Source organism: Mobula hypostoma, chromosome 4 (assembly GCF_963921235.1).
Source record: "Mobula hypostoma chromosome 4, sMobHyp1.1, whole genome shotgun sequence".
Classification (NCBI taxonomy): Eukaryota; Metazoa; Chordata; class Chondrichthyes; order Myliobatiformes; family Myliobatidae; genus Mobula; species Mobula hypostoma.
The window spans coordinates 99,637,925-99,663,249 of record NC_086100.1 but is presented as its reverse complement, the minus strand read 5'-3'; the positions used below and the strand labels follow the sequence as shown (position 1 = coordinate 99,663,249).

Below are 25,325 nucleotides of genomic sequence, written 5' to 3'. Positions count from 1 at the left end.
TGGTGTTTCCCTATCATTTTCAATGTTTTGTTTAATGCACAATGCCCCAGCCTTAACCTAGTTCACACAAATTCGTCTCTTCTGTTTCCATTACCTACCCTAGTAACTGCAACACTCTTTTGTATTTGATATAAATGCCTCCCTTTCCCCTTCCTGACCCATCTTTTTTGCCACATTCGGTTGACTTTTTCCCAGATTACACACTTAACCTCTGCTTTACTGATACTAATGTGCATTTCCACATTTTCTTTCTTTAACGCCCTCTTTGCCAACTCATCCACCCTCTCATTCCCCTTCACCCCTACATGTGCTGGAACCCATAGAAATTTTACCTGACCTCCCTGATTTGCAATTCTTGTAACTAACTGAAGGACTTCATAAAGTACATCTTGCCGACTGCTTGTGTGAAGAGACCTTAAACTTGCTAGAACTGAGGATGAATCTGAACACATCAATGCTTTGGCTTGTCTGGCTTTCTGCACCCATTGCAACGTAACCAACACTGCCAGCATCTCCGCTGTAAACACCCCTAACTTATTAGATGTTCTTCTGCTGATTCCAATTTCTTTTGCTGGTATAACCACCCCAAACCCTGTCATTCCTGTTTCAGGTTCCTTCGCACCATCCGTATAAATGTGAGTATAATCACTATACTTTTCCATCACATGACAGTTAAATGCATTTACCAAATCTGTTTTATATCTTTCTTTCCTTTTTACCTCTAACAAATGCCAGTCTATGTCAGGCCATACAAGCTTCCATGGAGCTACAACCGGATAAGCTACTGAAGGACTTATCCTCAGATCAAATACTCCACATTCTTTCGCAATATCATTCCCTACCCGACTAAAGGTATCCCTCTGAAACCTCCCATTTTCCCAACACTCCTGCAACACTCCTTTAGTAGGGTGAGAATCATTGTGCCCCTGGCAAGTTAGCCCAGTAGTTTGCCATCAGTTGCATCCTTCTTAGTTCCAAAGGCATTATTCCCATTTCTACCTGTAGGGCTGACACTGGTGACGTTTTAAAAGCCCCACTGCACACTCTCAAGGCCTGAGCCTGAATCACATCCAGTTTCCTTATAAGAGACCTAGTTGCTGATCCATATACTACATGTCCATAATCCAGTACAGATCTTACTAAAGCCACATACATCCTCTTCAAAGCTGAACAACTTGCTCCCCATTCCCTACCAGTCAAACATCTCATCACATTTATTACTTTTTACATTTCTCCTCAACTTTCCTGATATGGTCTGCCCATGTTAATTGTGAATCAAATATAACTCCCAGAAATTTAAATGATGCAACCCTTTCTAATTCAACCCCATACATCCTTAACTTCTTCCCTACCTCAACTCTTTTCCTGGTAAAAAAAAATAGTTTGAGTTTTGTCTACTGAAAATCTACATCCCCAATCATAATTCCACTCCACCACTTCATCAATTGCTTCTTGTAGTTTCCTGATTATATGGTCCATGTTCCTGCCTCTTTTCCACAAGGCCCCATCATCCGCAAACAGTGACCTACCTATATCCACTGGTACGTTTGTGAAGACATCATTGATCATAATGATGAAAAGTAACGGGCTAATCACACTACCTTGAGGTGTGCCATTTTCCACTATGTACTGTTTTGATAATTCTGATCCAATCCGAACTTGAATTTTCCTACCAAACAAAAAATCTTTAATCCAATCAAAAACTCTCCTACCAACCCCCATCTTGTGCAGTTTAGTTAATAATCCTTCCTTCCACAACATATCATAGGCTTTTTCAATGTCAAAGAACACTGCCACTACTGACTCTCTATTTGTCTGGGCCTTCCTTATTTCAGTCTCTAACATAATCACTGAGTCCATGGAATTCCTTCCTTTCTAAAACCACTCTGATAACTTGCCAGCATTCCCCTTTTCTCAAGCTCATATGATAACCATTCTGTTATCATCCTTTCCATTATCTTACATATACTTGATGTTAATGCAATTGGTCTGTAGCTAGTGGGTTTTGACAGATCCTTGCCAGGCTTCCTTATTGGAATTACTACTGCTTCTTTCCATGCACTTGGTAATCTTCCCTCCTCCCACACTCTGTTATAAAAATGCAGCAACTTCAAGAGCACTCCTTCTCCTAGAGTTTTTAGCATCACAGAGCATATCAGATCTTTCCCTGGGGAGGTTGGTCTCGATTTCTTTATTGCTCTCACCATTTCTGCTAATGTAAATGGATCATCAATTATATCATCTGTTCCTTCCCTCCTGCTTAACACACCTGGGTGTTGGCTCATTATTCTTTCCCTTCTTCTTCTCCCTTCTTCAGACGAATTTTCTGAACTGTGTATCAGTACAAATGACTTGGCCATGACCTCAGCCTTATCCCTACTGGAGACTGCAGTTTCCTCCTCAGATATCATTACTGGATATTCCCATTCCCTTCTATCTCCTCCCATCCTCTTAATCATTCCCCATATCTCTCCCACAGGTGTTGTTCTTCCTACCTTGTCGCAAAAACTCCTCCAACTTGCCCTCTTAGCTTGACGTATAGTTCTTCTCACGACTGCCTGTGCTTTCTTATATTGAACCAAATGCTGCATATTATGGGTTCTTTTAACTAGCCTGAATGCTCTATTTCTGTTTTTTTACAGCCTGACAACATTCCTCTGTCCACCATGGTACCAGTTTTCTATTCATCCTAATTTTACTCCTAGGTATAGATCCTTCTGCTGCCATGATAATTGCTGAAGTCACCTGACTGCTTAATTCATCTACATTTCCAGAAATATCTATCTTTGTCAACCCTTCTTCACTCAACTTCTGGAACTTACCCCAATCAGCTTTTTCAAACACCCACTTTGGGGTTCCGCCACCTGGTCTTACTTCAACTCTTTCACCCACTGAACACAAAACTGGGTAGTGATCACTGCCTACTGTTGAAGCAGTCCAAACTCCCCAGTTACTAATGCCAGCCAAGGTATTAGACACTAACATAATATATAACACTGACTCAGTTCCTGTTATATCTATCCTTGTGCCGCTACCATCATTCATACACACCAAATCCCTTTCTTCCATCAAATCTTCAATTACCTTTCCATTTGGATCTGTAATCTGATCCCCCCATATTGTGCTATGAGCATCGAAATCTGCACACCACACTACTTTATGTCTGTTTTGTCCTTATATCTTTAATAGGCTGTCTAAATCCAACCTTTTACATGGATTGTAGTAGTTAATTATAACCACTCCCTCCCCACTCTCCCACACTTCCACCACTATGTATTCCTGATCATCTCCTTTTTCCAGTATCCTATATAGAAACATAGAAACATAGAAAATAGGTGCAGGAGTAGGCCATTCGACCCTTCGAGCCTGCACCGCCATTTATTATGATCATGGCTGATCATCCAACTCAGAACCCAGCCTTCCCTCCATACCCCCTGACCCCTGTAGCCACAAGGGCCATATCTAACTTCCTTTTAAACATAGCTAATGAACTGGCCTCAACAGTTTGCTGTGGCAGAGAATTCCACAGATTCACCACTCTCTGTGTGAAGAAGTTTTTCCTAACCTCGGTCCTAAAAGGCTTCCCCTCTATCCTCAAACTGTGACCCCTCGTTCTAGACCTCCCCAACATCGGGAACAATCTTCCCGCATCTAGCCTGTCCAATCCCTTTAGGATCTTATACGTTTCAATCAGATCCCCCCTCAATCTTCTAAATTCCAACGAGTACAAGCCCAGTTCATCCAGTCTTTCTTCATATGAAAGACCTGCCATCCCAGGAATCAATCTGGTGAACCTTCTTTGTACTCCCTCTATGGTATACCTTGCTTGATTAACATAGCACAACCCACTCCTCCCCCTAGATTTCTATCTTTCCTTATCATTGTATACCCATATACCACAAAGTCTAAAGTTGGTTTTAACCAAGTTTCCTGAATACACACTACATTCGGTTTTACAACCATTTCTTTAATAAAGTGCTTGAATTCCTGGCTATTGGCCAGTAAGCTCCTTGCATTCCATTGTAAAAGAATCACCATAATTAGTATTAACCAACACATGACACTTCCTGGCTTGACTGATTACTGAGGTTCTCCCTCACTTCCTCCCATGTCAGTCCTACTAACTCTAAATGGTTCACTGCTGCTTTTACCACCAGCTGAATTTTGTCACTTTTTGACTTTACCTCAGCCGTACTATTAATCACTCCTGCAATGAATGTTACTAGAGCCTTTTTGTCTACATAAATCCTGTCATTTGTTCTTTATTGCATCTCTCGTATCCCTATTGCTCCCTGTTCATTAGGAGCATTATTCTGTTCTCTTGACATTCTTACAGCTTCTGCATAAGTGATCTTTCTTTTCACTCTTATTTCTTGAATTTTAGTCTCCCATCTGACAACCTCACACCCACTATATGCAACATTATGAGCTCCTCCACAATTGCAGCATTTTGGTTGAACTCCTGTTCCGCACTTTCCATATTCATGATCACCCCCACATCTAGCACAGCTCCTCTGCCTTTTACAGTTTTTAGCCACATGTCCAAACCTTTGACAATTATAGCACCTCAGTGGCTTTGGCACATACACCCTTACTGGGTAACTCATGAAACCCAGGAACACCTTCCTTGGCACTCTTTCTTCTTCAAATTCAAACAATACAGATTCACTTTCCTTTTTCACTCCCTCCTTTGTTGTTTTCAGTCTTTGAACATTCATTACTTTCCCTCCTTTGATATTCCTCTATCTCCTCCATATTTATACTCATTGGTATCCCCATGACCCATGATCACTCCTTTACAACCACTGTTTTGTGCTCCCACCCTCCCAGTGTATTCCACCTTGCATTTTCCAATCTCTTTTAGCTTGAGTGCTTTCTCAAGTTGTTCCTCATTTGCACATCTTACCAATAAGTTGCCATCATTAAGGACTTCTGCAAATACTATTTCCCCTACCTTATTTGTCAGAGTTGTTAGCACAACAGGTTAATTTTCTTCATATGTCCCTGAGCCTTCTCATTAAACCTAATTATGACAACACCTCCTCTCTGAGCTTGTTCATCTTCCTCACTTTCAGAGCTTTCTCCACAATCATTTCTTATTCTTTCATTCCCTTTGTCTTGGTTTTTATTCATCCAACCCCTCACTACCTCCTCATTCCCTTTATTTCTCCTTTCACAGTAATCCACCTCTCCCCAGCTGCCTACCTCTGGTCCCAAGTCTCTATCGCTCTCCTTCTCCACTTTCTTTCCCTCAACCCCACCCCTTACCAGACCCACACAACCCCCTCCCAGCAATTTCCATTCCTTCCCCACTCTCTTTCCCTCAACAGGTTCCAAACCACATTCACGCATCAAGCAAAACACAGCCCACGTCCAGTCCAGTCCAGTCCAGTCCAGTCCAGTCCAGCCAACTCAGCCAGCCTCCCCAGTCAGAGGCTGAATCCTGAAGCTATTTATGAAGTCAGCCTAAATGAGAATCAGCTGCCGCAACAGAAACTGGGGTAAACCAGAAAACCTGGAATAAGGAATATGGACTGGACTGTGAACCAGAATGCAGATTTCACAATACAAAGGTGGAAGGGCAGGTAGTGGAGCGGCTACAGAAGGACTTAGCCAGATTAGGAGAATGGGCAAAGAAACAGCAGATCAAATATAGTGTTGGAAAGTGTTCGATCATGCACTTTGATAAAAGGAATAAAAACATAGACTATTAACTAAATGGGGTAAGAAATTTCAAAAATCAGAGGTGCAAAGGGACTTGGGTGCCCTCATGCAGGATTCCCTAAAGGTTAACTTGCAGGCTGAATCAGTGGTGAGGAAGGCAAATGCAACGTTAGCATTATTTTTGAAAGGACTAGAATATAGGATGTAATGCTGAGGCTATATAAGGTACTGGTGAGGCCTCACTTAGAGCATCATGAGCAGATTGGAACCCTTATCTAAGAAAGCATTTGCTGACATTGGAGAAGATTTAGAGCAGGCTCACAGAAAGTATTTCAAGAATGAAAGGTTTATCATATGTTAGAGGTGTACAAGATAATAAGAGGAATAGATAGAGTGGATAGCCAGTGCCTCTTCCCTAGGGCACCACTGCTCAATACAAGAGGACATGGCTTTAAGGTAAGGGGTGGGAAGTTCAAGGGGGATATTAGAGGAAGGTTTTTTACTCAGAGAGTGGTTGGTGCGTGGAATGCACTGCCTGAGTCAGTGGTGGAGGCAGATACACTAGTGAAGTTTAAGAGACTACTGGATGGGTATATGGAGGAATTTAAGGTGGGGGCTTATATGGGAGGCAGGGTTGGAGGGTTGGCACAACATTGTGGGCCGAAGGGCCTGTACTGTGCTGTACTATTCTATGCTCTATGTTCTATATGAGGAGAGTTAGATGGCTATTGGCCTGTACTCGCCGGTATTTAGAAGAATGCGTGAGGATCTCATTGAAACCTATCGAATGTTGAAAAGCCTCAATAGAATGGATGTGGAGAGGATATTTCCTATGGTGGGGGAGTCTAGGACCAGAGGGCACAGCATCAGAATAGAGGGACATCCATTTAGAATGGAAATGAGGAGGAATTTCTTTAGCCAGAGGACAATGAATGCCACAGGCAGCTGTGTAGCCCAGGTCATCGGGTATTTGTGGTTTCTACTGCTCTCTGGCTCTCTGGCCACATCCTTACCAAAACTTGTTTGCCTAATGCAGGGTTTTGACCTGAACTGTCAATAGTTTGGTTCTCCCATAGGTGCTGCATAATCTGTTGAGTTGCTTCCGCAGACTGCAGCTACATTGTCCATAACTGAAATAATGTATGTGTACTTTTAACAATGTGTGAATACACTTGTAAATATTACAGACTTGGAAGATTTTAGATGTGTGCTTTGTGGGTGTTTTTGTTCAAGCCTTCCTGTTAAAAGATCCTATCGTATCCGCCTCCACCATCATCGCCAGCAGCCCATTCCACGCTCTCACCACTCTGTGTAAAGACCTTACCCCTGACAACTCCTCTGTACTTACTTCTAAGCACCTTAAAACTATGCCCTCTCGTACTAGTCATTTCAGTCCTGGGAAAAAGCCTTTGACTATCCACACGATCAATGTTTCTCATTATCTTGTACACCTCTATCAGGTCACCTCTCATCCTCCGTCGCTCCAAGGAGAAAAGGCCAAGTTCACTCAACCTATTCTCAAAAGGCATGCTCCCCAATCCAGGCAAAGTTAAATTTCTCTTAAAGTCATTAGTGACAATTTTGTCAGAAATGCATCTTTTTAAAGTAAAATCTTCAGAATATTTAGCACATAGTAAAGTTACCTTTTGCTTGACCCCAGCCTGAAATGATACAAGATTTGTTAGGTCTGAATAAGTACTCAGTCCAGGGAACACAGACTGGTAGAACATCTTCGCTCAGTGGAATGCATTCTTCATTTTTATAAATATGTTTTATTTTTAATAGGGCAATGTCGTTCTCATATGTTTTGGAATTGTATTTATAGTGAACAACAATCTTCTCGATTGGTAAAATGTCTTCACTCTTCGAAATATTTCTTTTATTATACTTTCCAATCCTCACTACATAGTTGGAGGACTGGTGGGATCTAGAATAAGAATGAAATACAGCATAAGACATCACAAATACAGCATAATACATCACAAATCTTGTCAAATACAACATTATACCAATGACATAGGACAGTAATGCTGGATAAATAGCATATTTCCAATCTCCAAGGTCTTTTAATGATTACTTTATTCTTTTTGGGCTGCTAACTATCCTGATTACTGGTATAAATTCCTTTCCAGTCCTGAAGAAGGGCTTTGGTCTCAAAATGTTGACTGTTTATTCATTTCCATTGATGCTGCCTGACCTGCTGAGTTCCTCCAGCATTTTGTATGTGTTGCTTTGGACTTCCAGCATCTGCAGATTTTCTCTTGTTTCTAAAGCCCATTTGTCCATCCACAGAATGGAAACCATTGGAAAAATTGCCAATCACAAAAATGGTGGTAAATTAATTATTTGAACAAAGAGTGAATGGAGGATGTCAACATATAGGCAGCGAATAATAAATGATAACTATTTATTTAAACTAAAGGAAAACTGACACAAACCAAACAACAACTCATTGGTCTTGAGTCATTTAGTAACTGTATGTATTTGGAATCTGGGTGAAGATCAGCTTGCATTTTAAGTATCAGATAAATCAGACAAAGTATTTTGCTGTTATAATTATTAGATTTCATTGCCCAAATGTGAATAGAAAAAAGAAAAATTTTACATTGACCTGTATCATGTTTGAAATAAGAATATTTACAGTCAGAATATTTGGTTTGCATTCATTGTGGTCACTTATACCAAACACCCATGGGGTTAGCATCTGATGAAGGATTCTTCCCAAAACAGACATTGTAGGTATGGCAGAAGATTAGCTTCCTACACTCATGGAATCAGTTTTGCTGGCAGTCCTTAAACGAGCTTCCAGGTCAAAACATATTCAGACATCAGTTTTAAAAAAGTTTCTGCTAGATTCTTCTCTGTCCCTTGTGTTCACTTCCTCAAATCCTACAGACACCTTATTTCACAGACAAGTTTCCAGAACCTGTTACTCTAAAATCAATGGGACTTGAAACCAGTTTCTGTCAGGCCTTGATAACAGGCATTCAGCATTAGAAATGCTCGATTTATGTTAAGTGGTAAAGATTCCTACATTTTGCACCATATTTGCTTCAGATTTTAGCATCTGTAGTCTCTTGCGACTACCAACTACCTTGTTGCTTTTACATCTTTCCATCACCTGCCTCTATCTGTTTCTCTCTCTGTTGCTGGCTACTGGGATGGCTATTGTTCAGCCCCATCATTGTGATTGAACCTTTCCTATTCCTAATATTGACTGAGTCTTCCTGGATGTTCTCTATAAATGCCATTGTGACATTCCCCTTGATCAATAATACTATTCTCCCAGCTCTTTTACACCCCCCTCTATTGCATTGGAAACATCTAAACCCTAGAATGATGAACTAACATTCCTATGTCTTGCTCAAATAAATACCTGTACTGGCCAGAACATCAAAGTTCAATGTACGTTTGTACTAACTTAGACCCTAACTACAATTAACTTATCCATAATATTTGATTGAAATGTGGAACCAGAAAGAGAGAGTTGTACTTAACAGGTTTTTGTAATTTCAGATTGACTAATCAATGGAATATATTTTATATTCACAAAATATGTGAGGTATGAAAATTAAATGTGTTAATCAGAGGCAGTTATCAAATATTTCCAGGAAACAAGCTGCACTTTGAAATGGTAGAATGGGGAGTCAGGGTAATTAACATATCATCACTGTGCCTCGATTGATGCTTAAAATTCATTTGATAAAGTCCACAGTAAGAAAATTGTGGCAATGGTAAGGCACATAAAATTAAAGAAATTCAAATACAGTCAGAGAACTGCAAAATGGATAAAATTAAAAAGCAGTACAGTCGATCAGAAGGAACGACTGGACCTTTGTGTGTGTCTACCAGAATAGTTTGAACCGACACAACCACACACACACAGGCATTAACAGAATTTGTTCTTACATACAGACAGCATAATTTAAGATGATGTAGCAAAAAGTTGAAAACTTAATTTGTGTAAGTGTGAATGCAGAAAAATAAACTCATGAAAAGGCTAAATTGCAGTTTCAGTTTTATTAATGTGGTCTTGTAATTCAAGGTTTTAAAAAGTACAGATTAATTTGTATGGCTTTGTATGGCTTTGTGAAGGGCAGATCGTGTCTAACAAGCCTGATAGAGTTCTTTGAGGAGGTGACCAGGCATATAGATGAGGGTAGTGTAGTGGATGTGATCTATATGGATTTTAGTAAGGCATTTGACAAGGTTCCACATGGTAGGCTTATTCAGAAAGTCAGAAGGCATGGGATCCAGGGAAGTTTGGCCAGGTGGATTCAGAATTGGCTTGCCTGCAGAAGGCAAAGGGTCATGGTGGAGGGAGTACATTCAGATTGCAGGGTTGTGACGAGCGGTGTCCCACAAGGATCTGTTCTGGAACCTCTAATTTTCGTGATTTTTATTAATGACCTGGATATGGGGGTAGAAGGGTGGGTTGGCAAGTTTGCAGATGGCACAAACGTTGGTGGTGCTGCAGATAGTGTAGAGGATTGTCGAAGATTGCAGAGAGACATTGATAGGATGCAGAAGTAGGCTGAGAAGTGGCAGATGGAGTTCAACCCGGAGAAGTGTGAGGTGGTACACTTTGGAAGGACAAACTCCAAGGCAGAGTACAAAGTAAATGGCAGGATACTTGGTAGTGTGGAGGAGCAGAGGGATCTGGGGGTACATGTCCACGGATCCCTGAAAGTTGCCTCACAGGTGGATAGGGTAGTTAAGAAAGCTTATGGGGTGTTAGCTTTCATAAGTTGAGGGATAGAGTTTAAGAGTCGCGAGGTCATGATGCAGCTCTATAAAACTCTGGTTAGGCCACACTTGGAGTACTGTGTCCAGTTCTGGTCGTCTCACTATAGGAAGGATGTGGAAGCATTGGAAAGGGTACAGAGGAGATTTACCAGGATGCTGCCAGGATTAGAGAGTATGCATTATGATCAGAGATTAAGGGAGCTAGGGCTTTACTCTTTGGAGAGAAGGAGGATGAGAGGAGACATGATAGAGGTGTACAAGATAATAAGAGGAATAGATAGAGTGGACAGCCAGCGCCTCTTCCCCAGGGCACCACTGCTCAGGACACCAAGAGGACATGGCTTTAAGGTAAGGGGTGGGAAGTTCAAGGGGGATATTAGAGGAAGGTTTTTTACTCAGAGAGTGGTTGGTGCGTGGAATGCACTGCCTGAGTCAGTGGTGGAGGCAGATACACTAGTGAAGTTTAAGAGACTACTAGACAGGTATATGGAGGAATTTAAGGTGGGGGGTTATATGGGAGACAGGGTTTGAGGGTCAGCACAACATTGTGGGCTGAAGGGCCTGTAATGTGCTGTACTATTCTATGTTCTCTGGATAAAGTATTAGACTGCAGTTAGTGTCCAGGAGAAAATAGATGTTTCGATAATGTAATAGGATAAAAACATTTCATCAGGTTGAAAATGAGTGAAAATTATTGCCAATTTTAAATTGATTGATAAAAAAGAGAGGTTTGGATATTTCTTTTTACACAGATGATTGCTTTCGCAATCACAGAGAATGATTTTAAGAGAATATTGAGGATATTTGAAAAAGAGAATATTTGAAACAGTAAGATACAAGAATTTAGCAAGCCTAAAATTGTGAAATTAGATTAGCTTCCTTTGCTGCAAATATCTATCTTACTATAAACAGCCAGACAGAAGAAACTGTGCGATATAGGCCCACTGGCCATTAAGGACACAAATAATTATGACCATTAAAAAGGGGAATGTGAATCTTTAGGTTTGCATCTGATGAGTAGAGGAAATAAAATTGAACTCACTTATATCACATTTGGAAAAGTACATGTAGAATTAGAACATATAGAACATAGAATTGTACAGCACAGTACAGGCCCTTCGGCCCACAATGTTGTGCCAAACTTCAAACCCTGCCTCCCATATAATCCCCACCTTAAATTCCTCCATATACCCGTCCAGTAGTCTCTTAAACTTCACTAGTGTATCTGCCTCCACCACTGACTCAGGCAGTGCATTCCATGCACCAGCCACTCTCTGAATAAAAAACCTTCCTCTAATATCCCCCTTGAACTTCTCACCCCTTACCTTAAAGCCATGTCCTCTTGTATTGAGCAGTGGTGCCCTGGGGAAGAGGCGCTGGCTGTCCACTCTATCTATTCCTCTTAATATCTTGTATACCTCTATCATGTCTCCTCTCATCCTCCTTCTCTACAAAGAGCAAAGCTCTAGCTCCCTTAATCTCTGATCATAATGCATACTCTCTAAACCTGGCAGCATCCTGGTAAATCTCCTCTGTACCCTTTCCAATGCTTCATCCTTCCTATAGTGAGGCAGCCAGAACTGGACACAGTACTCCAATGTGGCCTAACCAGAGTTTTATAGAGCTGCATCATTACCGCACAACTCTTAAACTCTATCCTTTGACTTATGAAAGCTAACACCCCATAAGCTTTCTTAACTACCCTATCTACATGTGAGGCAGCTTTCAGGGGTCTGTGGACATGTACCCCCAGATCCCTCTGCTCCTCCACACTACCAAGTATCCTGCCATTTACTTTGTACTCTGCTTTGGAGTTTGGCCTTCCAAAGTGTACCACCTCACACTTCTCCGGGTTGAACTCCATCTGCCACTTGGCAGCCCACTTCTGCATCCTATCAATGTCTCACTGCAATCTTCGACAATCCTCTACACTATCTACAACACCACCAACCTTTGTGTAATCTACAAACTTGCCAACCCACCCTTCTACCCCCACATCCAGGTCGTTAATAAAAATCACGAAAAGTAGAGATCCCAGTACTGATCCTTGTGGGGCACCACTGGTCACAACCCTCCAATCCAAATGTACTCCCTCCACCACGACCCTCTGCCTTCTGCAGGCAAGCCAATTCTGAATCCACCTGGCCAAACTTCCCTGGATCCATGCCTTCTGACTTTCTGAATAAGCCTACCGTGTGGAACCTGGTCTAATGCCTTACTAAAATCCATACAGATCACATTCATTGCACTACCCTCCTCTATATGCCTGGTCACCACCTCAAAGAACTCTATCAGGCTTGTTAGACATGATCACAAAGCCATGCTGTCTGTCCCTGATCAGACCATGATTCTCTAAATGCCCATAGATCCTAGCTCTAAGAATCTTTTCCAAAGCTTTCCCACCACAGACATAAGGCTCTATAATTACCCAGACTATCCCTACTACATTTTTTCAACAAGGGGACAACATTTGCCTCCCTACAATCCTCCGGTACCATTCTCGTAGACAACGAGGACATAAAAGTCCTAGCCAGAGGCTCAGCAATCTCTTTCCTCGCCTCGTGGAGCAGCCTGGGGAATATTCTGTCAGGCCCCAGGGACTTATCTGTCCTAATGTATTTTAACAACGCCAACACCTCCTCTCCCTTAATATCAACATGCTCCAGAACATCAACCTCACTCATATTGTCCTCACCATCATCAAGTTCCCTCTCATTGGTGAATACCAAACAGAAGTATTCATTGAGGACCTCGTTCACTTCCACAGCCTCCAGGCACATCTTCCCACCTTTTTCTCTAATCGGTCCTACCTTCACTCCAGTCATCCTTTTCTTCTTCACATAATTGAAGAATGCCTTGGGGTTTTCCTTTACCCTACTCGCCAAGGTCTTCTCATGCCCCCTTCTTCCTCTTCTCTGCCCCTTCTTAAGCTCCTTTCCTGCTTCCCTATATTCCTAAATAGACCCATCTGATCCTTGCTTCCTAAACCTCATGTATGCTGCCTTCTTCCACCTGACTAGATTTTCCACCTCACTTGTCACCCATGGTTCCTTCACCCTACCATTCTTTGTCTTCCTCACTGGGACAAATTTATCCCTAACATCCTGTAAGAGATCCCTAAACATTGACCACATGCCACAGGGTTCCAATGTTTCAGATGTAATCGAGGCAGAGGAATGAAAGGTGGGGGAGTAGCATTGCTTGTTAGGGAAAATATTACAGCAGTGCTCAGGCAGGACAGATTAGAGGGCTTGTCTACTGAGTCCTTATGGGTGGAGCTGAGAAACAGGAAAGGTATGGCCACATTAGTGGGATTGTATTACAGACCACACAATAGTCAACGAGAATTGGAAGAGCAAGTCTGCAGAGAGATAGCAGGTAACTGCAGGAAACATAAAGTTGTGGTGGTTAGGGATTTTAATTTTCCATATATTGATTGGGACTCCCATACTGTTAGGGGTCTAGATGGTTTAGAGTTTGTAAAATGTGTTCAGGAAAGTTTTCTAAATCAATATATAGAGGGACCAACTAGAGGGGATGCAATATTGGATCTCCTGTTAGGAAACCAGTTAGGACAAGTGACGGAAGTCTGTGTAGGGGAGCACCTTGGTTCCAGTGATCATAACAGCATTAGTTACAACTTGATCATGGATAAAGATAGATCTGGTCCTTGGGTTGAGGTTCTAAACTGGAATAAGGCCAAATTTGAAAAAAATGAGAAAGAATCTAAAAAGTGTGGATTGGGACAGGTTGTTCTCTGGCAAAGATGTGATCGGTAGGTGGGAAGCTTTCAAAGGAGAAATTTTGAGAGTGCAGAGTTTGTATGTTCCTGTCAGGATTAAAGGCAAATTGAATAGGAATAAGGAACCTTGGTTCTCAAGGGATATTGCAACTCTGATAAAGAAGAAGAGGGAGTTGTATGACAAGTATAGGAAACAGGGAGTAAATAAGGTGCTTGAGGAGTATAAGAAGTGCAAGAAAATACTTAAGAAAGAAATCAGGAGGGCTAAAAGAAGACATGAGGTTGCCTTGGCAGTCAAAGTGAAGGATAATCCAAAGAGCTTTTACAGGTATATTAAGAGCAAAAAGATTGTAAGGGATAAAATTGGTCCTCTTGAAGATCAGAGTGGTCGGCTATGTGTGGAACCAAAGGAAATGGGGGAGATCTTAAATAGATTTTTTGCGTCTATATTTACTAAGGAAACTGGCATGAAGTCTATGGAATTAAGGGGAACAAGTAGTGAGATCATGGAAACTGTACTGATTGAAAAGGAGGAGATGCTTGCTGTCTTGAGGAAAATTAAAGTGGATAAATCCCCGGGACCTGACAGGGTATTCTTTTGGACCTTGAAGGAGACTAGTGTTGAAATTGCAGGGGCCCTGAAAGAAATATTTAAAATGTCGCTGTCTACAGGTGAGGTGCTGGAGGATTGGAGGGTGGCTCATGTTGTTCCGTTGTTTAAAAAAGGATCAAAAAGTACTCCAGAAAATTATAGGCTGGTTTATTGGAGGGAGTACTAAGACACAGAATCTACAAGCATTTGGATAGACAGGGACTTATTAGGGAGAGTCAACATGGCTTTGTGCGTGGCAGGTCATGTTTGACCAATCCATTGGAGTTTTTCGAGGAGGTTACCAGGAAAGTGGATGAAGGGAAGGCAGTGGATATTGTCTACATGGACTTCAGTAAGGCCGTTGACAAGGTCCCGCATGGGAGGTTAGTTAGGAAAATTCAGTCGCTAGGTATACATGGAGAGGTGGTAAATTGGATTAGACATTGGCTCAATGGAAGAAGCCAAAGAGTGGTAGTAGAAAATTGCTTCTCCGAGTGGAGGCCTGTGACTCGTGGTGTGCCACAGGGATCAGTGCTGGGTCCATTGTTATTTGTCATCTATATCAATGATCTGGATGATAATGTGGTAAATTGGATCAGCAAATTTGCTGATGATACAAAGATTGGAGGTGTAGTAGACAGTGAGGAAAGTTTTCAGAGCCTGCAGAGGGACTTGGACCAGCTGGAAAAATGGGCTGAAAAATGGCGGATGGAGTTTAATACAGACAAGTGTAAGGTATCGCACGTTGGAAAGACAAACCAAGAGAGAACATACAGGGTTAATGGTAAGGCACTTAGGAGTGCAGTAGAACAAAGGGATCTGGGAATACGGATACAAAATTCCCTAAAAGTGGCGTCACAGGTAGATAGGGTCGTAAAGAGAGCTTTTGGTACATTGGCCTTTATTAATCAAAGTATTGAGTATAACAGCTGGAATGTTATGATGAGGTTGTATAAGGCATTGGTGAGGCTGAATCTGGACTATTGTGTTCAGTTTTGGTCACCAAATTATAGGAAGGATATAAATAAGGTTGAAAGAGTACAGAGAAGGTTTACAAGGATGTTGCCGGGACTTGAGAAACTCAGTTACAGAGAAAGGTTGAATAGGTTAGGACTTTATTCCCCGGAGCATAGAAGAATGAGGGGAGATTTGATAGAGGTACATAAAATTATGATGGGTATAGATAGAGTGAATGCAAGCAGGCTTTTCCCACTGCGGCAAGGGGAGAAAAAAACCAGAGGACATGGGTTAAGGGTGAGGGGGGAAAAGTTTAAAGGGAACATTAGGGGGTGCTTCTTCACACAGAGAGTGGTAGGAGTATGAAATGAGCTGCCAGACGAGGTGGTAAATGCGGGTTCTTTTTTAACATTTAAGAATAAATTGGACAGATACATGGATTGGAGGTGTATGGAGGGATATGGTCCTTGTGCAGGTCAGTGGGACTAGGCAGAAAATGGTTCGGCACAGCCAAGAAGGGCCAAAAAGCCTGTTTCTGTGCTGTAGTTTTTCTATGGTTTCTATGTCCATAGTACATTTCCCTGCAAGAACATCATCCCAATTCACACCCAGAAGTTCTAGCCTTATAGCCTCATAATTTGCCCTTCCCCAATTAAAAATTTCCCTGTCCTCTCTGATTCTATCCTTTTCCATGATAATGCTAAAGGCCAGGGAGTGGTGGCCACTGTCCCCCAGATGCTCACCCACTGAGAGATCTGTGACATGACCCGGTTCATTACCTAATACTAGATCTAGTATGGCATTCCCCCTCGTCAGCCTGTCAACATACTGTGACAGGAATCTGTCCTGGACACACTTAACAAACTCTGCCCCGTCCAATTCCTTGGAACTAAACAGGTGCCAATCAATATTAGGTAAGTTAAAGTCACCCATGATAACAACCCTGTTATTTTGGCACCTTTCCACAATCTGCCTCCCAATCTGCTCCTCGGTATCTCTGCTGCTACCAGGGGGCCTATAGAATATTCCCAATAGAGTCACTGCTCCCTTCCTGTTCCTGACTTCCACCCATACTGACTCAAAAGAGGATCCTGCTACATTACCCACTCTTTGTGTAGCTGTAATAGTATCCCTGACCAGTAATGCCACCCCTCCTCCCCTTTTTCCCCCATCTCTATCCATTTTAAAGAACTGAAATCCAGGAATATTGAGAATCCATTCCTGCCCTGGTGCCAGCCAAGTCTCTGTAATGGTCACTACATCATAATTCCATGTATGTATCCAAGCTCTCAGTTCATCACCTTTGTTTCTGATGCTTCTTGCATTGAGGTACACACACTTTAGCCCTTCTACCTTACTACCTTTATACCCTTTATTCTGCTTCTCTTTCCTCAAAGCCTCTCTATATGTTAGATCTGGCTTTACTCCATGGACTTCTTTCACTGCTCTATTGCTCCGAGTCCCATCCCCCTTTCAAATTTGTTTAAACCCTCCCGAACCATGCTAGCAAACCTACCTGCAAAGATATTGCTCCCCCTCGAGTTCGGGTGCAACCCATCCAATCTGTACAGGTCCCACCTTCCCCAGAAGAGATCCCAATGATCCAGAAATCTAAAACCCTGCCCCCTGAACCAACTCCTCAGCCACGCATTCGTCTGCCAGCTCCTCCAATTCTTACCATCACTGTCACATAGCACTGGCAGCAATCCTGAGAACGCCACCCTTGAGGTCCTGTTCTTCAGCCTTCTGCCTAGTTCCCGAAACTCACACTTCAGGACCTCATCCCTCTTCCTGCCTATGTTTTTGGTGCCAACATGTATCACGACTTCTGGTTGCTTTCCCTCTCGTACCAGGATGTCGTGCATCTGGTCAGAGACATCCTGGACCCTGGCACCTGGGAGGCAACAAACCATGCGGATTTGCCTCCATTTTAAACAAAATGCATAAAAGTAATGAAAAAAGTGTCATGAAGCTTATTTAGAATTAGAATTTGAGGTCCAGTGAGGACAGGATTCACACCTTAAACAATGTGCAGCTGTTAGAATCCAACAACCACCAATGAAGACTCCCCCACAGTTCAGAAAGTTACCATCATAAACAGCTATTTGCCAAGGGAATTGACCCTGTGGAGACAAAATAATGTAATTTTGTTGTACTTATAAGAGTGTATCTGAGAAAAGAAAGGTGCAAAATCTATTATATAAGTTAAATGTTTCAAGCAGAGCAGAATATTCATACAACATAGAGCATGAACATAATCCCACTGGCACAACACCTCCAAATACCAACGAGCACATGCCCTCTTACGGCAGCATTTCCTCTTGTACCCTCAACTCCCCCACAATTCTCCTGCCATCCATTCACTGCTAGGGGCAACTCACAGCAGCTAACTAACCTCCCAACCAGGATGTAGGTGGAGATCAGAGCACCTGGGGGAAACCAATATAGCCACTAGGAGAGCATACAAAGCCTACAGTGATAGCACCTTAAGATCAAGATCGAACCTGGGTTCTGGATCTGTGAGGCTGCAGTGCTAACTATCATCATCCTGCTAAGACTCATGCAAGATACAATGTTTCTGATCTAAATATCCAGGATGATCTTCTAAACTTCCTCTTATTTTAACTTCCAAATGACTGCTAACTTTACAGCCAGACAATAACTGTGGAATTCAGCACATTTTATCCTAAAGAGTTTTGGTTGTACAGAAAATGAACTTAAAAAATCAGCTCATATCTATCTTGCACCCTGCTTCCCACAGTGGGAACTCAAAAGTTCCCTTTTGAGGATCAACACTATCATTGATGAATGTCTGGTTATGTTCTGCAAAGGAATAATATCAGAACAATGAAACAATCTGTCTTTAATAATGGCTTACCGCTGGCAAGACATTCCACAGTTTGCTGCTTATGCTCCCATACATGTGCTACTGGGGAGGAAAGTCTAAGGTCTGGCATGAGGGACTCCAACCATTACTATTCTGCAGGGCATCATTAAGAGGCTGGCCTTAGGTGGCACTCCTAAGATATTTCTATGTATTCTCCCCAATGTCATGAGAGATGTGCCTCCAATTCACCTTTTAATCTAAATTCACCTTTGAGATTCGAGTGTGTTCTGTTGAGACTTCTAAGGAAGACAACGTTTCTCTGCCATTTCAAAAAAAAAGCATTATTTTGTTGTCTGAGATTAAAACCTGCACTTATATGTGATATTCTTTGAATGTCATACATTACAAGTGAGAGGGCATGAATTCCATGATGTCAAAATGTTGGGTGGCATTCTCCTCATCCTCAGCATGTCCTAGGTGGGTGTATCAATATTTTTGTGTCATCTGCTGACTTAATGTGACGGGATCCTTATGAACTGTGCTTTTAAAAAAAGAGAGTCAGAGCTGTACAGCACAAACAACTTGTTATTAAGAGAGAGAGAGAGGCGAAGACTGCTTACAGATTGTTTGGAATTTCTGCAAGGACACTGCCAGCTTCTGAGTTCCTACTGAGAGAGAAGGGAGGAGCTACTTGATTGACAGCTGGTGTTAAGCATGCTGAGATAAATAGAAGGTCAGCTAGTAGACAGACAGACACATGATTTTGGACACTGGATGAGCTTTGTTGTGCTCCAAGAAAGATGGGTTTTTGGAGGATCGATCAGGAGAATCGACCAGTGGCTCTCGCAGAGTGGAAAAGGGGTGACCAGTGGGAAGTTAAGAGTGTGTCCAACCCTCACCTGGGTTGATAACTCCACCACATAAAATGGTCCCCTTGTTGTGGTCACATTCAGTGACTGCTAAAGGATTTCAGAGGACAACGGGAAGATCGATGACATTGGCTTATTCGAACAACCACAACACCTCTCTCTCTCTATCACTACTCAACTCAATACCACGAGCTGAATTGAACTTTACTCATTATCGTAAGACTGTGTACTTTCACCCTTAGGCTTGAAGAAGCTTGGTTTTTATATCTCTACACTTATATATACATAAAATCATTGCTAACCTGTTCGATATATCTGAATTTTATTACTGTATTGCGTAGTTACTAATAAACGAGTATTAGTTAATAGCAATACCAGACTCCAGGTCTTTTTTCCATTTCTGTTGGTTCTTTAACCTGTCATGGGGTACGTGACACTTAATAATAATCACTCTTACATTCACATCCAGATCATTAATGTATGTAACAAACTCTGAGGGTCTCAGACCTCCCTTCCCCCCCATAGTCACAGCATTCTAATCACAAAAACAAACCTCCCCACAATGACTTTAGAACCCCTCCCACTATTTTTCCCACTAACTTCCTGGTCACCCGTATTAGACTCATGTGCCTACTATTACCTGACTTATCCTTGTTGTCCTTGAATAAAGGTCTGAGGTGGAATCTGAAGGATGAGGTACAGTCAATGCAGGACAGAATGGAAAATGGTGTGAAGAAGCCTTTTACAATGTCTCCCCAGCATTGTCAATCAACACACCCGGACTTGCCTTGCCTGTGACCACCAGCAAACTTTCCCCACGGAGAAGTGTGAGGAATAGCCACCTCTGGAAAAAGTTTTATATAAATTTCTTCTGCCAGAAAACTGGAAATGAGACAGTGATATCTTTGTTAGGACTATAGAAAATATATTGTAATTCTTTCATTGATATGTGATGCATATGATGCATGATGTAAGTAGGCGAGGGTATAGTTATGAATCAGAAGGAAGTGGAATTTTGCTGCGAATGTAGAAGAGTGCAGAGAAATTATAGATGAAGAGACACTGTAAAGAGATTTAAAATGATGCACATTTGATAGAATAAGATGATTGAGTTTGTATCTTGACAACACTCGTGATTTGATTGAGATTTCAGTATTACAGCCATTTTCTGGGAGCTAAGCTCCTGCAGTTTGTTCTTCCCTGAGTTGACAAAGGAATTGCCTCAAGGGCAATCAAAGGAACAAAAAATTAAGGGATGATGTGCAGCAGGGTGACCAACTAAATTCCTCGTTTTACAGATTTGCATAATAGTCAAGATCCACCTTGAGTTCTTAATTTCAAAAGGGAGCGAGAAAAGGGACATTTAAGGTAAAGAAATGAGAATTCTAATTTTACCTGTGAAGCCTCTGTACCTCCTATAAGCCTCTTAGCTCTCCTGTTCGCCGTGTTTAGAGTAACTTTTGTAATCCCACAGGATAGTTTAGATACTGATGACTTGAGTTGGCTTCTTTCTAAAGTACAGTAACATATTAATTATGAGCCAGGTAATACATGAAGATTAGGACCATTCACACCAACAACAATCTTGTATGTTTGTGGCCCCAAAACAAGATTATTTCTACATGTGGTACTTCTTACAACTTTACTAATTTTCATTTAATACCCATTGTGTTTACTTGCATCCTGAGTAATCTACACAAGGCATAATTGGTAATTAAAAATCAACTACCTATATGAGTGTAGGTAACAGCTTCCATATTTCCTTTACTTGGTTGGAGAAAATAAGATTGGAGAGATTTCTATTCAGTTGATGCAGAGTCAAGTTTTTTCCTTTCCATTTCAGGTCCCTTATGCTTCAGTGAAGTTCAACATTTGAAATATCTATTACTGAACTGCTCTCCAAATAGAAAGATTCACTGTGAGACCCTGCAAAACATTGATTACTTCCTGCATGTTGGGAGCCAATGCCAGAGAAAGTCAGGCATCGATAAAGCCAATCAACTCTGTTTTGATATCTAATTACACTCCATTTACTGTGTTGTTGGCATGTCTATCCCAGATTCTTGAAACAGACACTTTGTTCAGAGATCTATCATGGAAATAGTGAGGAAAAGATTCAAGGATATGCTCAAAGTCTCTATAAAGAACTATAATACTCCCAGTGACTCCTGGGTACTCTTGACCATGCCTACTCAAGACAGGGAAGGCCCTATCTATGTCAAATCTGGTTGCGGAAAAGTGTTGTTGCACCAGCTAAGATAGAACTTTGATGAGTGAAATGTTATCTGAGAGTTTAGACTATGGTGTTGTATGAATTGGAAACTTAGTTTAAAGTATTTTCACACTATTTCTAGAAAGCAAATAATATGTTTGCCTACCTGTTTCATAATCTTTAGTTGTATTCACTTCTTCACGAAACAAAGATCATAAGAAAATATATTAATCATATGCATATTAGTACCATCCTTTTCATGTAATACCTCTCACATTATTTCTTTAATGACTTACAATAGCCTCTAATACATAAATATACCCACACAATGACTAAAAAAACAACTCATAATCAGGTTAGTCCAATCAGGGTAGTTAGTCCAGTTAGGGTAGTTGGTCCAGTTAGGGTAGCTAGTCCAATATGGGTAGTGTTTCCAATACGGGTAGCTAGGCCAAGAGGGGTAACGTTTCCCATGAGGGCTGCTAGTCCAATGAGGGCATCTACTCTAATGAGAGTATTTGATGCAATGAGGGTTGTTAGTCCAATAAGGGTATCTAGTCCAATAAGGGAAGCTAGTATAAGTTTAGCAAATCCAATAAGGGTAATGTTAGAATAAGGGTAGCTAGTCAATTAGGAGTAATGTTTTCAGTAAGTGTAGCCAGTCCAATATTGTAACTAGTCTAACCAGTGCAGCTAGTTCAATAGGGTAGTTAGAACCGGAAGGCTAGGTAGTCCAATTAGGGTAGTTGGTCCAATTAGGGTACCTACGAGGGGTGATTGATAAGTTCGTGGTCTAAGGTAGAAGGAAATTAGTTATTAACTTCAAACTTTCTGCATTATCACTCAAAGAGTTGAACTGCACGTGCATGTAACGAGAGCGCCTTGGACCTCCAGATGGTCCACAGCAGGGGTGATTGATAAATTCGTGGCCTAAGTTAGAAGGAGAGGAATTATGCAACTTTTGTTACATGCACGTGCAGTTCAACTCTTTGAGTAATAATGCAGAAAGTTTGAAGTTAATAACTTATCTCCTTCTACCTTAGGCCACGAACTTATCAATCACCCCTGCTGTGGACCAATTTCTGGAGGTCCAAGATGCCCACTTCTACAAAGAAGGGCTCTGTATGCTCCACGACTGCTGGACTGTGTGTGTAAATGTAGGAAAAATAAATGTGCTAGGTTTTCTAAAATTGACTCCTTCTACCTTAGGCCATGAACTTATCAATCACTCCTCATAGTCCAAAGGTAAACATGAGGAATTCTGCAGATGCTGGAAATTCAAGCAACACACGCCAAAGTTGCTGGTGAATGCAGCAGGCCAGGCAGCATCTCTAGGAAGAGGGACAGTCGATGTTTCGGGCCGAGACCCTTCGTCAGGACCTGTTGAAGTCCTGACGAAGGGTCTTGGCCCGAAACGTCGACTGTACCTCTTCCTAGAGATGCTGCGTTCACCAGCAACTTTGATGTGTATTGCTCGTAGTCCAAAGGGTAGCTAGGCCAATAAGGGAAGCTAGTATAATAAGTGTAGCAATCCAATAAGGGTACTGTTACAACAAGAGTAGCTAGTTCAATAAAGGTAGCTAGGCCAATAATAGACAATAGGTGCAGAAGTAGAACATTCGGCCCTTCGAGCCTGCACCGCCATTCTGAGATCATGGCTGATCATCTACTATCAATACCCGATTCCTGCCTTATCCCCATAACCCTTGATTCCCCTATCCATAAGATACCTATCTAGCTCCTTCTTGAAAGCATCCAGAGAATTGGCCTCCACTGCCTTCTGAGGCAGCACATTCCACACCTCCACAACTCTCTGGGAGAAGACGTTCCTTCTCATCTCTGTCCTAAATGACCTACCCCTTATTCTCAAACCATGCCCTCTGGTACTGGACTCTCCCAGCATCTGGAACATATTTCCTGCCTCTATCTTGTCCAATCCCTGAAATAATCTTATATGTCTCAATCAGATCCCCCCTCAATCTCCTTAATTCCAGCGTGTACAAGCCCAGTCTCTCTAACCTCTCTGCGTAAGATAGTCCGGACATCCCAGGAATTAACCTAGTGAACCTATGCTGCACCTCCTCCACAGCCAGGATGTCCTTCCTTAACCCTGGAGACCAAAACTGCACACAATACTCCAGGTGTGGTCTCACCAGGACCCTGTACAAATGCAAAAGGATTTCCTTGCTCTTGTACTCAATTCCCTTTGTAATAAAGGCCAACATTCCATTAGCCTTCGTCACTGCCTGCTGCACTTGCTCATTCACCTTCAGAGACTGATGAACAAGTACTCCTAGATCTCTTTGTATTTCACACCGTTCAGATAATAATCTGCCTTCCTGTTCTTGCTCCCAAAGTGAATAACCTTACACTTATTCACATTAACCGCCATCTGCCAAGTTTCTGCCCACTCACCCAGCCTATCCGAGTCACCTTGAATTCTCCTAACATCCTCATCACATGTCACACTGCCACTCAGCTTAGTATCATCAGCAAACTTGCTGATGTTATTCACAATGCCTTCCTCTAAATCATTGACGTAAATCGTAAACAGCTGTGGTCCCAATACCGAGCCCTGTGGCACCCCACTAGTCACTACCTGCCATTTCGAGAAACACCCATTCACTGCCACCCTTTCCTTTCTATCTGCCAACCAGTTTTCTATCCATGTCAATATCCTCCCCCCAATGCCATGAGCTCTGATTTTACCCACCAGTCTCCTATGTGGTACCTTATCAAATGCCTTCTGAAAGTCAAGGTACACCACATCCACTGGATCTCCCGAGTCTATCTTCCTGGTTACATCCTCGAAAAACTCGAATAGATTAGTCAAGCATGATATAAGCTAGTATAGTAAATGTAACAAGTCCAATAAGGGTAGCTAGTTCAACAAAGGTAACACTTTCATTAATTTTAGCTAGTCCAACAAATGTAGCTAGTCCAATAAGGGTAACGTTTCCAATATGGGTAGCTAATCGCATATGGGAAGTCAGTTCGATAAAGGTAGCTGGTGCAATGAGGGCAACTATTGCAATGTGATCACAATATCATTAGTTTCAATATAATTATGGAGAAGGCTAGGACTGGACTTAGGGTTGAGATTTTTGATTGGAGAAAGGCTAAACTTTGAGGAGATGTGAAGGGATTTAGAAGGAGTGGATTGGGACAATTTGTTTTATGGGAAGGATGTAATAGAGAAATGGAGGTCATTTAAAGGTACAGGATCTTTATGTTCCTGTTAGGTTGAAAGGAAAGGTTAAAAGTTTGAGAGAGCCATGGTTTTCAAGGGATATAGGAAACTTGGTTCGGAAAAAGAGAGGGATTTACAATAAATATAGGCAGCTTGGAGTTAATGAGGTGCTCGAGGAATATAATGAATGTAAAAAGAATCTTAAGAAAGAAATTAGAAAAGCTAAAAGAAGATATGAGGCAGCTTTAGCAAGTAAGGTGAAAATAAATCCGAAGGGTTTCTACAGTTATGTTAATAGCAAAAGGATAGTGAGGGATAAAATTGGTCCCTTAGAGCAGCGGTCCCCAACCACCGGGCCGCGGACCGGTACTGGGCCGCAGAGCATGCACTACCAGGCCGTGAGGAAGCGATATGAGTCAGCTGCACCTTTGTCAATATTAAACCGGTCCGCAATGCAAAAAAGGTTGGGGACCCCTGTATTAATGATCTGGATGATGGGGTGGTAAATTTGATTGGTAAGTATGCA

General features: G+C 41.8%; 1 protein-coding gene across 1 annotated transcript in view; it reads right to left on the bottom strand.

Annotated features, from left to right (window-relative positions):
• The window catches only part of cfi (complement factor I), a 205,100-nt gene that overhangs the window by 23,786 nt on the left and 155,989 nt on the right, over window positions 1-25,325 (bottom strand). The window contains exons 8-11 of the mRNA XM_063046272.1: window positions 21,776-21,805; window positions 20,793-20,908; window positions 17,721-17,824; window positions 7,308-7,591 (exon numbers count right to left, since the gene is read on the bottom strand). Of these exons, the coding sequence (XP_062902342.1) occupies window positions 7,308-7,591; window positions 17,721-17,824; window positions 20,793-20,908; window positions 21,776-21,805 (534 nt within the window). The remainder of the gene's footprint in view (window positions 1-7,307; window positions 7,592-17,720; window positions 17,825-20,792; window positions 20,909-21,775; window positions 21,806-25,325) is intronic.